At 44.6% G+C, this 14,799-nt stretch overlaps 1 protein-coding gene across 1 annotated transcript in view; it reads right to left on the bottom strand.

Moving 5' to 3' along the window:
- Positions 1–14,799, bottom strand: part of LOC148525504 (STE20-like serine/threonine-protein kinase) — a 70,476-nt gene that overhangs the window by 15,088 nt on the left and 40,589 nt on the right. The window contains exons 7-12 of the mRNA XM_088470788.1: positions 10,636–10,717; positions 10,387–10,503; positions 7,379–9,223; positions 6,022–6,185; positions 4,265–4,388; positions 3,772–3,951 (exon numbers count right to left, since the gene is read on the bottom strand). Of these exons, the coding sequence (XP_088326914.1) occupies positions 3,772–3,951; positions 4,265–4,388; positions 6,022–6,185; positions 7,379–9,223; positions 10,387–10,503; positions 10,636–10,717 (2,512 nt within the window). The remainder of the gene's footprint in view (positions 1–3,771; positions 3,952–4,264; positions 4,389–6,021; positions 6,186–7,378; positions 9,224–10,386; positions 10,504–10,635; positions 10,718–14,799) is intronic.

The raw sequence follows: 14,799 nt of genomic DNA, 5'->3' as shown, positions 1-14,799 counted from the left end.
CTAACCCTAACCCTCCTTAGGGGTGCCTAACCCTAACTTCCCCCCCCAAGTGCTTAATCCTAACCACCCCCTTCCCCGCTGCCTAAACCTAAGTCCCCCGGGGGGGAGCCTAACCCTAACCCTCCCGGGGGGGTGCCTAACCCTAAGTCCCCCCCGGGAGCCCTAAACCTAACACCCCCCCCCGCGCGGCTGTCCGCTCGCGGCGCCCGGCATCACTACGATCGTGATGCCGGTCTCCCGGCGTCGGGGAAATGCGGGCATCTACATCTAGACGCCCGGCATTTCACCCATGCCGGGATAAGACAGTCGGGAAGCCAGCTGCCGGTATTTAGGCAGTCGGCTTCCCGATTGCTTCCCGTAAGTGCCCAACAGTTGGGCAAACTAGCCGGGCCATGATGTGAATTTGTTTCAACAACTGCTTTCTTCTTACCACCCTCCCATATACCCCAGCTTTAATGACATTGGAATGTTCTTTTATGTTTTTGTAGCCTTTGCTTAGAAATGTACTAACTACCAAGTTATAAAAACTTGTTTTTTCTAAAAATTGGTAAAGGCATGGGGACAACGGTGTTATTAATGACTCCATTCCAACTTCTGACATCTCCAGTCTTTTGGACACTGGGCCTGATTCAGACCCGGTCGCAAGCGCTGAGCGCTCGCAACCGGGTCGATGGTGGCCCAAAGCGCATGCGCACGACTGAGCCTGCTCCATCGTGCGCATACGCGACACCCAGATAGTGACAGGCAATGCGTCGCTCCGGGTCTCGCACCAAAGGGGGCGTGCTGTCTATGTTGAGTGACAGCACGCCCCCTTTGGTGGGCGGGCCGGGGGGGTGGCTGCCTAAACGGAGGCGTTCCCATGTGAACGGCTACCGTTTGGGGCCGGCCCCACTGACATCACTTGTGTTAGAGCCGAAATCTCTCTGGGGCTTGCGGCAACGAGACCCTACCACAAGGGTCTCGACGCAAGCCCAATGGTCGCGATGGTCTTGACCATCGCGACCATCTTCCTGGCCACTCGCTATAGCTGTGGGTGGTCACCCATAGCTATGCGAGCGACCAGGAGGCCGTTCTAAAAATAAATAAATAAAAAGACCGGCCCTGATTCAGAGCGAGCGGCTCTGAATCAGGGCCACTGTTCTATGCACTTGCATTCACAATACATGAATGTTAGAGGGTCAATGGAGTGTGTTCCCCATTACTTGCCTGGACTCCAGTGTAAGCCCTGGTTACATGTTGCATGTCACTGGCACTGACTTAAGGCACACCCTAAGTGCCTGACTTAATTGAGCATATTTGTATGGGTTGTTGCAAGCACATATAATGCACAATCATCTCTACCTCCAAGTGCCACAAGCATTGTACACTGGTAATTGCACTCCACGGGCAGAATTCAATTGTATTCGCGGCCCGCATGGAGATCGCGGGCCGCTATACAATTGTCCAAGATGTTCACGCTAAACCCGACCAAAGTGCTGGGCGCGATCGTGAAAAGTGATGTTTGGGCGCCCAAACGTCACTTTTCGCACATTTCAGCTCTCATCCCCCAGGGGCTGCGAGCTGAAATATAGCTCTGGCAGCTGATCGCGCCCCGACAGGAGCAAGAATTGAATAGCTCCGTCGGGCGCGATAGGGGCTAGAAAGAATTGAATTCCGCCCCATATGTCTTAAGCTGGGTACCCCCCTGCAGATGATGGTTGTTCATACACACTGTACAATCATGTGGCTGCAAGTCCCGCTGGCCAGAGGTTGCACAGCACAGCCAATGCGATATGTCTGTGAACAACGTCGCTCAGACATATCACTGGTACACACTGGCCAACGGGCACATGATATATATTGGCCAATCAATTGGTCGGCCAGTGTGTACCCAGCTTTAGAAGACTATATCACTGCAATGCACAGCCTATCACACTGATAGTTCACTTAGATCACTGCTCATTTCTCTTCTTCATATAATTAACTCCTAATAGTTGAAAAATAGTTATTGTTGTCCCCTCACTAACACTTTATTTTTCCTCCTTTTTAATCTGTTGGTATCCTTGCACCTATATATGTACACACTGCTTTATTTGTGGCATCATGGCGATGTACTTGTGGCTGCCTGGTGCAAGTGGCTTGGTTACTTTTTTACATTAGTACTAAATACTATCTATCTAAAGAGTTGCACATTTCAATTTTTTTTCTACTGATAAAATGTCTGGAACACCTTCATATAACCCCACCCCTATCCGATCTCTTATTTATTGTCTCTGAAAACTAAGGGCCCGATTCAGACTTGGGAATAGATCATCTTGGTGAAACCATGCTGCACTGCAGGTGGGCAGATTTAAAATGTGCAGAGAGATTTAGATTTGGGAGGGAGTGTGTCCAAACTGACATCTAAATTGTAGAGTAATAATAAAACTGTGCAGTATTTGTGGGCTACATGCAAAAGCAGCCAGTATTTACCCCACATGCAAAAAATATATATATGTATTTACACACCTTGCATTGCAATATGGTTTGTTCAGGTTCCCAGTTAAGTGCTATCTCTCTCTCTCTATTCCCAACTCTGAATCATGCCCTAAGTCTAATCTTTGCATAGGTAAGATATACCCCTTATGCAAGAAATGCCTATTCACTGATGACCCCTATATGCATATATTGGAACAGAAGCTTGTTCTGAAGGCAGAATTGCCTGCTCTGGTAAAACAAATAATTAGCAGTCACAAAAAGGAAAGTCAGGATTATAGCTTTATTCCTATGATTACAAAACAAGTATCTTCAGTTTTCTTTAAAACAGGGCTAGGCAAACTGTGGCACTCCAGTTGCTGTGGAACTACATATCCCGTAATGCTCTGCCACAGTTTTGCTGTTAGGGCATGCTGAGATGTGTAGTTCCACAACAGCTGGAGTGCCACAGATTGCCTAGCCCTGCTTTAAAACATCCCACTTTTTAACAAAAGACAATTCTGGCTGAAACTCTTGTTAATATTTACAGTACAGCTCTCCTGGAAAGACAACAGATTTTCTCACATCGGCTGCCTGTATTTGTCTCCTGGCATCTATCATGGGGTATAGTCTGCAAATACTGTGCAACTTTCAGAACCTATGTGAGCTCGCACTAACAGCAGCCATTTTCCATTATTAAAATACTGAGTACTAAATATTCATCAAATGGTATCTAGCAAAGCATGAAACCCTCTCCCTTGCCAGTGTTATGCCCATCATCGTCCTCACATGTCCGTTTCTGGCTCTTTGAGAAACACCTGTTAGTAATGGTGAAACAAGCCTTGAGATACTGCATTGGTGCTTTGATCTCCCCCCTGTCTTTCCATTCGCCAGAAAAAATAAACACATTTAAACATTTGAATAAATTCATCCCGCTCCTTGGGACTCCCCAGATTCTGCCTTGTCGCAGAACTACCCCTGACTACACCATGTGCAAATTTCCGAGCAGTAGAAGTTCCTACGCCCACACAACAGCCCCCACCAACATACATACATTATTGTATTACACGTTAGCCATCAGACAGAGAGAGCAGCACAGGTGTGCTTCTGATTTCTCTTTTACAAAGACAGTTGTGTGTTAAACTGCACATTGCATGCTTGACTTTTTATTTATATATTATAATCTGCAACATTTTATTATTATTTTTTTTTACATATATGCCTATATATATTTTTTTACATTTTTTGCCAGTACAATAAGCAAGTGGGTTTATTTTTAGCTGTGCATGACAGGTGCACCAAACACAAAGAATAATGATGCCTCCACAATAAACTCACCTCCTGCCATTTGTCCTTTAACTCTGCTTTCTTCTTGCTCCTCTCCTTCTGATGCTGAGCCTTGAGCCGTAGTGCATCTTGCCGCAGGCGATTGGTGTGCTCCTGTTCTCGCCGTGCTCGTGCCTGCTCCATCTGTCTCTCCAGGGCCTCGATCTCACGCTCATAATACTGCTTCTTTCCCTGGGAGAACACAAAACATCACTGTTTCTGAATGCTTGCAGGCCAAGCAATTAAAACTCTATGTACCGTTACAATAGATCCAGCAAATCACCGATGGCATTTACTGTGCCAATACAAACGCCTATCGGATCGCAAACCTGTATTTTCCTCATCCTTCTAGATCTTCAGTAAACATAAAGCATTTAATCCCAGGAGACAATAGCCCGTCTGCCCTTGAGTGTTCCCCAGAACACCCCATTGAGGAATTGCTAAGAGGACGCATAATCACCATCAACAGCTTGCAGTACAGCTATGTTTCGTGACCCCCTCTTACTATGATCTCCTGTTCAATGTGTCGGAACATGATTTCCCTTTCTCTTTGCATTCTCTGCTCCAGCTGGCTCTGTGCTTTCATCTCTTCCTTCTGCAACAGTCTCAGCTGCTGTAGCTCCTGGCGCCTGCAGAATACATTAAACAGAGCACTTCATGTGCTGCCTTAATATTCTATTGCCAAGCAATCTATAGATGCCACAGACAGGCAAAGCATACTGGGAGTTGCTATTATACAATAGCTGCGGAGCCACAGGTTGCTAGATCAATACGTAATTAAAGTGTATTCATTGCCTACACATTGTGGAGGCAGCCATTTTCTGGAGTGATCCCAATATTCCTGAGGTTACAGCCTCAATTCACTAGGAACCAGTGACATTACTTGTTGCCTTTACGCCTTAGTGATGTCAACTGTTGCTAGAGCATTTACAGACTGCATCCTCATTAATATTGATTTCATCTCTGACTTCACTTTTTGTAGGTATAACATTGGAAGTCCTTTACGAAGCGCCCCAGATGGGCACCGCAAATTGCCTTGGCATTACCCAGTGCACCTGGATGGTCTGCCAAGTGCACATTTCCCTTCTGCTCTGCAACCTAGAGAGGGGTGCTGTGCACACGTGTAAACAGCACATCACCTCTCAACCGCCTACAGATTTCTTAACACCCGTGGTAAGAAAATAAGTGTTGTTTTTTTTTTACCTAAAATACCTCCTCCGTTTAGCCTCATTGATGGCTTACATTAATAATGACATTAGAACGCCCTTTATTTCATATGGCAGTTGTATATGCATGGAACTTTATATTAACACTGCTCAGATGGCACTCAGGATTAGGACTACCCCTAGGACTACATGCTAAGTGCAATATGGGACTGCATAAAAAAAACATGTCAAATTAAAAGTAAATGACAAGACCTGAAGACCGCCAGCTCTAGGTTATAATGGTGCATACATACGGTCAGATTTTTCTTCAGATCTGAACGATAACTATTTAAAAAATCGTTCATATTTGAAGGAAAATCTGACATTCCTGAACGATGCGCGTTCCCGATGGTCAGATAACGATATCTGACATCTGATGTGTTTGCAGTCAGACTTGGACGATTCCATTCATTTTAATGCAGTCAAAAATCGTTCAAATCTTTGGTAAAATCGTTCATCTGACAAATCTGTCCGTGTGTATGCACCATTACACTGACGTCCTTTTACAGGGCGGTAATGGTCATGTGACCTACCAGGAAACAAATACTATAAAAATGCATTACTACAGTAATAAAAGGTTCTATTGTTTGCACTACTATAAGTGCCGTCACTCTGACCAGTCCTCCTCTCTGGCTGTGCAAACTCCAGTTCTTCTATCCTGCTCTGTAGTGTAACCCCATGCGTCTTTGTGGCAAACGAAGGCACATGGAGCACCCAAAGCTGCTTTTACAATGCACAAAGAAAGATGCGCTGTGGATTGCACAGATCAGATCAAGAGTTATCTGTGTAGGGCGCTTATACTTCTTTGCTAATCTAAATCATACATATTGCATATAACTACTTTATAAGGCTATAAAAGCCAAGTGCAACAATATTGAAGTGACAGCAGAGAAAACGATTTGATTATACAAATATTTTGTTGGGGTTTTTTTTGGCCAGTCTGCATTTCCTGCCCCCTAACCTGGAAAACAGTATGAAGGATATGGATTGAGTGTGCTTATACAATGGGAGCACGACATATACACAGCAAGGTGCAACTTTCTAATGATGTGCTTACCTAACAGTACGTTCATTCATATCCGTTATACTCGGATCAGCTTTACGTTTGCTAGAAGATACTTTCACCTCCTTTCCATCCACTACAAACCTCCGGGTAATACGAATGGTCCTTCTGCTGTCCTGAGTTGCACTGTCCTTGTGATCTCCATGGGTATATTCCCACTGCATCACCAATAGAGGAATAGATAGGTGTACAAACTGTTTGCCATAAACATTGTTTTTAATGCACTCTGCCAGATTCCCATTGCTGGAAAATGCCTTTTCGTTATTATATACAAGCTCCCGTGTAGTTAACAAAAAACACATATATAAATGTTCAGGTAAAGTAAATGTCTTTGACCATCTTATATCTCACCTGTTCCAGACTGGCTCATATTTTTGCCTTAGCGGCTGAGTCGTTAAGGAAATATGGCCCATAGAGTAGCTATGCCCCATAATTAAATATTTTTGGTTAAAGTTATTTAAATATTATATGGACTTGTAACTTAGCATGTCTGTGCTTGCATGCTACAGGAGCAAGGAAATCCCTAGATCATAGATTTATAGATCATGATTTCTCAGCAGCCAGATGAGTGACAAAGAACTGGCTTTCCCCCTCTTTGCTCTTCTCTATGGTCTGGACTAATTATTAATTGGGAGGGTTGTACCAGAGGTTTTCTGCCCTTTGGAAATCTTTATTTTAAGGTAATGTTGGGACAAACTTTTCACCTGCTCAGGAAGGTGTGCACAACAAAACATGAATTTCCTCTGAAAAATCACTTTGGATTTGTAATTGAATTTCAAATTTGATTTGCAGTTCGAGTTCGCCGTTAGAACAGCTTGCAGGACCAAACTCGCACCTAATAGAACTGACCCCCATTGTTGCTAGGTAGCATTGCAAGTACTAAGCTGGCTTGGAAATTGTAATTGTCATGTTTTACACAGAATGTTTTATGTTTTTTTTTTTGTTCTATAGAAACCGGTCACCAATTTTTCAAGTACAGTTGTACTGTATGTATATATTTTATTTCTGAACACATATATACATATATACAGGTTGAGTCTCCCATATCCAAATATTCCGAAATACGCAATTATAGGATGTATATGAAACATAACTGAATTTAATAATAATAAAATTACCTGCAGGTTGTGTGTATAAGGTGTATATAACACATAAATGCATTCTGTGTGTATATTTGGATCCCATTTCCAAGATATTTCATCATGGTGTGCATTTATTCCAAAATACGGAATATTCAGTTATCCAAAATTCCCTTGGTCCCAAGCATTTTGGATATGGGAGACGCAACATATATATATACACACACACAGTGTGTGTGTATATATGTTATTTTAGTTATTATGCTTCATACCTCAGAGTGTTCTGGATTTGTGTCCATGTCCTCTATTTCACTTCTCTCATCTTGACCATCATTTTTCTGGAAAAAGGCCTTACCGTTGCTTTCAGTAGGATGTACAGTCCATGAACATCGGGCAAAGTTCAACCTCTTTTTGGCTCCAGTCATGTCATTGCAACCCTGGATGATCTCCTTTTCCCCATTGCTCTCACCAGTCCTCACACCTTTGTCACCTGCACGCCCCACACTTTCATCAGATCTGATTGGTTGTCCATACTCATTGGTTACTAAAGATGAAATAATACCAAGTCCATTATTCTCTCTCTCTCTGTACTTTGTCTCAATTTCTGTTGAATTGAACCGTGGTGCCATGTTTCTTTCAATGCCTGAAAATGGTACCGTCCATCTTCTTAATAATCTCCTGGAGCTATAAGGCAGGCTTAGGCTTACGCTTCCTCTTCTTGTTAGGCTCTGATGTACTGGTGGGCTAGATCTGAAGACCTCTCGATCCCTTCGACCACAAGTATATACACCTGTAAAGCTTACTGTTGACCAATTGTCTGTTATACCAGCCTGACTTATTACATTCTCCTTAGGTATTTGTACACAAATATCTTTTCCTTCATTACTGGTCTGTCTGACCACATTATTCTGTATATTTTCCTTCTCTGAACCATTAACGCCCTGCCTGCCAAGTTCTTCAGTTTCTCCGGAGGGAGGGCCACTGGACTTAAGCAATTCCGGAATTGCTGGCTCCCCTTGCTTGGTTTTCATGTTTTTCTCCAAGCCAATTTGCTCTGTTAGTGTTACCCATTTAACCGATGCTCTCTTTTCATTTGAAAATGAATGTACATGTTCCTGTAGAACAGAATTTGGATCATTATGAAATGCAAACAGAGGAGATATGGCCTGGGGTCCATCATTCCTAAGACCTGAGTAATGCTCCTTTGGTACCATGTGATGGATACTCTCATCACCAGCCCCATTTGCTTTATCAGCAGCAAAATCTGCTTCCACATTAGTTAACCTGCCTGACTGTTTATCATCTTTGCTAGATAGAAATGCAGTTTCAGCAGATTCCGTCACTGTTTGACCTCGTCCATTTGATAATTCTGCTTTGAACTTCCTCCAAGCATCGTTGCAACTGTTCCTCCGAGCACAGGGCATTGTCCAGCTTCTAGTTAATGATCTGGTTGTAATGGTCAGGCTCTCACTGCTTCTCCACCTTGACATCTGCCTATTAGGTGTGAGAGGGCTAAACAAGTCCAGGGCTTTGCTTGCAGTATTGGATTCTGGGGAATGGTTTACAGATTTTCTAATGTCACATACATTTTCCTTAGGTGGTACCTGAGTGTGATGCAGACATTTGTCAGCTTCCTCTTTATATTCTTCACAAGGAACACAGGACGTATTCGTTCCGGCAAGATCTTTTCTGTCGGATTCTTCAGTGACCTCAATATTGTCTACCTTTATGCCTTCTGGCTCATAGGGCAGATTTACTATTAATTCAGTGCTTGGAGGACTAACAGCAGCATCTTGCAGAGGTTTATTCTGCTTTTTGGCCCATTCTCTTCCCTTGGTTTTATGATTTTTACTGTCAACCGTCCACTTTGCTGAAGCCCTGGCCTCCTCTGAAAATGAAGGAGCAGAGCGTCTCCGCATCTGTTTTAAGAAACTTTCCCCTTTCTGTACTCTCAGTGGTGTTTTCCGATGTATGTGTTGTGCAGGACTTCCATGGCTGGGTGTTTGCAGACAACTTTCAGCACATGTGGTCTCTGTTCTTCTAGAGGACTTGTCTCCAGGAGACTGGGCCTCTAGGACATGAACCTCCTGACAGTGGCCATTGTATGGGAAATCATTCTGCAAATAAAGGTTAAAAGTTCTCAATGACTCAATAGTAAAGATTTCTCTATTACTGTTATTGTTTTTATAGCTCCCACACATTCTGTAGCATTATTTAAATATTCTCTGTACGGCGCTGGGAAATGTGTAAATTATAGATGACAGACAGTAAATTAGCTGAATCCTTTGTCTAGTTCTCCCTGTGACACAAAATAGTACAGAATTTGATCTTTGCTTTAACTTACTATAGAATAGTTAAGACAATAAGGACTTAAATTAGCTTAATTGCTTAATATTTAAAAGAATGTTCTAGCCATGAAGGAACGAGTTCACAGAGAGAGAGTCACTGAGCAGGAGATCCACAAAAAAGGTGGAAGTAACTACTCACCCCATCATCTGTACCCAGGGGACGGATTTTGGTTTTGTTTGCCCAATTAGACTCAGCTGTAGTTCAAAAATGTATACATTTATTTCATAATAAAAACAAGACAAAGCAATTAAAGGTGTACTCTAGGACCCCACATAGTCAGTGGTAGAAGGTTTAAAGTCTAGTTGAAGCAATATATATATGAGATGCCAAATAACAGGATGAGAGAGCCATTCTGTGCAAGTGTATAAGGCTGTTAGTGACGAATGGGTAAATTTACAAAAGCGGACGTGTTGCTTGTAGCAACTAATCAGATTGTGGCTATCATTTATCTTGTACATTCTAGAAAATGACAGCTATAATTTGATTGGTTGCTATAGGCAACACCTCCACGTTTGTAAGCCACACTTAAGTAAATATAGCCGCAACTCTCACAAGATAAATGGTGTACTTGCAGTGGCGTCACAAGGGGGTGTGAGCCGCACCCGGGTGTCACCCGCCGAGGGGTGACACTAAAGTGCTGACACCTAAGTGACGGGAGCCGGGTGCTGCACTGTAATATTAGGTGCAGTACTCCTCTTCTGACACAGTGAGGGAGCCGGCACTGCAAACAGACTGGTCTCCGGGGGCACTCTGCATCTCCAGGACCCCCTGAGTGACTAAAACTGGGGGGGGGTTCATCTGCCTGGCCACGCCCCCTTTTTGTCGGCGCACGTTCTTCGCACATGCCCGCGTCGGGTGTCACAAGAGAGATGGACACCAGTGTGTACTTGTATACTATATATAAAGGAAAGGAAGAGTTACTATTCCTCACCGCTGAGTCACAATCTCTCAGACTCTCATTGTCATCTTCCTCAGTGATTTCTGCCAAAACCTCAGCCACCAGTTCTCGCAACGGGGTGCTGTCACTAACCTTGGACACAAATGGATGCTAAGAGAAACAGAAAAGGCAGATACAGACAAGTGAAGAAATTAGCAATTTATCTGCACATCTAAGAGGAAAAAAATTATCAGACTTCATGTAATTCCTGCCAACTCTAACAGAGACTCCACTATAACTAACCTCAAGAAGCTCGGTGGATGATTGTCGTTCCTGTGGATTTCTGTGTAAACACTTGTCTAGGAAATGCTTAAAGTCTGGAGACCTAATTTGGATTAAAGAATGAAAACAACAATTGTTTAAAAAAAAATAAATAATGAAATCACAATATGATCCACACATCTTCAACCAAGAAAAGTTATTGGCTGTAATGGAGCTGACTTGGGAGGCCAATCTTGTGATCCTGAGATTTGGGCCTAAAATTGGCGGGATTTCGGGACTAATGATGTTGTTTAGTAATTTTTCAGCTGGGCAGCGTCTGAGCCAGTGCCGCAGCGTAACGTAATGTCAGAGGTCAATAAGTAATTCTATAGACATTTTTTTGAGATAACAGTTGAAAATATGGGGGAGATGCAATTTAAAGAGTGGAGAAGTTGCCAATAGCAACCAATCGCACAACAAGAAATTTATTCCGCATTAGAAGAGCTATTTAAAAAAAGCCTTGGGCTATATAGATAAGCCTATGATTGCCACGAAAATACTTGTTACAGGAAAACCAACTAAAAGTAGAGATGAGCAGGTTCAGATTAGTTTGGATTTTCCCGCCAAAAATCGGGTCTTGGAAAGAGACAAAACGTCATCTTTCATGGACAAACATCATCATTCCTGGACAAAAGTCCAGGAAAAATAATGACTGTCCATGAAAGATGACGTTTTGCATTTTTCTGAGACATGATTTTTGGCGGGAAAAATCAGAACCCGCTCGTCCCTAACTAAAAGTATTCAATATACAGAAAACCTGTATTAAATCACAAATGTTAGTGGTGCTCCCCTGGAGTCAGAATACACAAGATTCATACAAAAAGGAGAGAAAGCAGACTTTTTTTTATATGGGGCACTCTTATTGGTTTGTATGATTAAGCTAAAATATAACCTATATTCGTTAAAATGAATGAGTCACAATTTTTGGAAAAATAAGATATGGAACTTACCCTTGTTATCTCTATTTCTACAAAGTCCATAGGGTTCCACAGGGATACCTTGGGGTATAGGTGATGACGTCAGGCATCGGACACCAGAGTTAATTTTCAGCCTCCCAGGATGCATCGGGGTCCCTCTCCTATACCCAGCCCCCGAGCCAAGGCAAATCAGTTTCGTAACAACCATAGGCCGGAGGAGGAGAACAAAGAGAGAGAAGAAAGTCTGGAACACACAAGAATCACATTCTCACCAGAAGGAGACGGAAAAACCGGTGACCAGATCAAAGCCCATCTGCAGTACAGGTGCGACAGGGCGGGAGTCCTGTGGAACCCTATGGACTTCATAGAAATAGAGATAACAAGGGTAAGTTCTTACCATATCTCTTATTTTCTACTTCAGAGTCCATAGGGTATCCACAGGATACCTTGGGGATGTTCCTGTGCTGTAAGGAGAATCCGCCGCCCGAAGGAAGCATCCTGAGAGGCGAAGGTATCAAATGCATAATACCTCACAAAGGTATGAAGACCACGTGGCTGCCTTGCACAGCTGAACAGCAGAGGCAACACAGCGAGCTGCCCCTGAAGGACCCACAGACCGAGTAGAGTGAGCTTTAAGAGAGGATGGTACAGACAGGCCCTCATGAATGTAAGCCTCAGAAATCACCATGCGAATCCATCCTGCCAAAGTTTGCTTAGTGACAGGCTAACCCTTCTTATGGAAACCATAGAGGACAAACAGAGTCCGATTTCGTAAATTAACTGGTATGGTCAACATAAATCCTTAAGGCCCATACCACATCCAAGGAGGCCTCACCAGCAGATAGGTCTGGGGCATTGAAGGCCGGTTCTATAATTTCCTCATTGATGTGGGCACTAGATACCACCTTAGGTAGGAACCCAGGACGAGTGCATAGCACTGCCCTGTCCCTATAAAAAATTAGAAATGGGGGGGCAACATAAGCCCCCAAATCTGACACTCTTCTGGCTGAAGCAATGGCCAGAAGGAACAGTTTTAGCTGTGAGCCATTTTAGATCCACCGAGCCCAGTGGTTCAAATGGCGGTCCTTGGAGAGCACTAAGGACCACAGCCAAGTCCCAAGGTGCCACAGGTGGAGCAAAGGGAGGCTGTAAGCAAAGTACACCTTGCATGAAGGTGTGGACATCAGGAAGTGTAGCAATCCTAAGCTGAAACCACACTGAGAGGGTGGAAACCTGCACCTTCAGTGAAGCAAGGCGAAGACCGTGATCTAAGCCCACCTGTAGGAAAGCCAAAATCCTGGATATCCCAAAAACCTGAGGATCATATCCTCTAAGTTGACACCATTCAAAGAAAGTATGCCACACTCGGTGGTAAATTCTTGCAAAAGATGGCTTCCGAGCTCTGAGCATGGTGTTAACAACATAGCTGGAAAAAACCCTGGACCTCAAGAGGGCAGTCTCAACAGCCATGCCATCAAAGACAGACGGCCCAGGTCTGGGTGATGGCAAGGACCTTGAGCTCACAGGTCCGGACGTAGAGGCAACAGCATCGGAGCGTCTATGGATAGGCTCCTGAGATCTGAGTACCAGTGCCGTCTGGGCCACGCTGGAACTATCAGCAGGAGCGTGCCGCCTTCTTGCTTGAATTTGCGAATCACTCGAGGAAGAAGGGAAAACGGAGGGAAGAGATACGCAAACTGGAAGGTCTACCTGACCGACAGGGCATCTACTAGAAGTGCCTTTGCGTCTCTTGTTCCTGACCCGTACACAGGAAGATTGTTGTTGTGTCGGCAGGCCATGAGATCTATCTCTGGAAGGCCCCACTTGTTTACCAGTAGCTGAAACACCACCTGGTGAAGAGACCATTCTCCTGGATGCACGTCTTGCCGGCTGAGACAGTCTGCTTCCCAGTTGCGGACTCCTGGTATGAACACTGCCGAGATGGCTGTGAGATTGCCTTCTGCCCACACTAGAATGCGGGACACACTCTGTCAGAGCTGCCTGACTGCGGGTTCCTCCTTGGCAGTTTATGTAAGCCACCGTAGCGGCATTGTCCGACTGCACCTGCACGGGTTTTCCGTGGAGGACATGTCTTGCTTGTTGGAGAGCTCGTAATACTGCCCTTAGTTCCAAGATATTTATTGGAAGTGCAGATTCTGCTGACGTCCACCTTTCCTGGAAGAAGAGTGGACCCGAGACTGCTCCCCAACCTCGGAGACTGGCATCCATCATCAGAAGGACCCAGTCCACAATCCAAAAGGGGTGCCCCCTGTTCAGGTGAGTAGTCTGCAGCCACCAGGCTAACGACAGACATACCTCCGGGGACAACACCATTGTCTGTTTCTTCATCCAGTGGGGCAACCCATTCAATCTGGAGAGGATCAACTTCTGCAGAGGTCTGGTGTGAAACTGGGCAAACTCCACCATGTCAAACATGGACACCATGGATCCCAGTAACCTCATCGCCGAGTGAATACACCCGGTGACTCTGCAGGCAACTGCGTACTCGTGCCTGCAATGTAGAGTTCTTTTCCTCCGTTACAAAGATCCTCTGACGTTGAGAGTCCAACAGAGCTCCGAGATGGAACATCTCTGAGATGGTACCAGGGATGATTTCTTCCAGTTTATCAGCCAGCCGTGAGCCTGCAACACAGACTGTCAGTTGCAGAATGCGCTGAAGAACCTCTGGAGTCCTTGCCAACAGCAGAAGGTCGTCCAGATAAGGCAACAGGTGGACCCCCTGTGTCCGCAGGTGATCTGCCATGACTTTGGTAAACACTCGGGGTGCTTTGGCCAGACCAAAGGGCAGTGCCTGAAATTGGAAATGTTGGTCTTTTACTGCAAACCTGAGGAAATGCTGGTGTGCTGAGACAATAGGAATATGCAGGTAGGCATCCTGAATATCCAGCGACACCATAAAATCCCCAGGCTCCATCGCCAAAATGATGGCGCGCAGAGTCTCCATCCTGAACCGAGGAACCCTCAAAAATTTTAGTGATTTGAGGTTGAGGATGGGCCTGTAAGACCCATTGGGTTTCTCTACCAGAAAGAGTTTGGAATAATAACCCAATCCTCTCTGGGACAACGGGACCGGCACTATTACTCCAGCCTGGAGCATAGAGTGGATCACCTCCGGAATTCCTGGGCCTTGTCTTGATCTGACTGAAGGCCCGTGGTGAAAAAATGACTGGGAGGCCTCTGCAGAAAGGAGAGGGCGCACCCCTGAGAG

This window comes from Taudactylus pleione, unplaced genomic scaffold (assembly GCF_031769625.1).
Source record: "Taudactylus pleione unplaced genomic scaffold, aTauple2 ptg000105l, whole genome shotgun sequence".
In the NCBI taxonomy this organism is placed as follows: Eukaryota; Metazoa; Chordata; class Amphibia; order Anura; family Myobatrachidae; genus Taudactylus; species Taudactylus pleione.
Note: the sequence above shows the minus strand (reverse complement) of the source record. Positions and strands in the feature narration are given on the sequence as shown.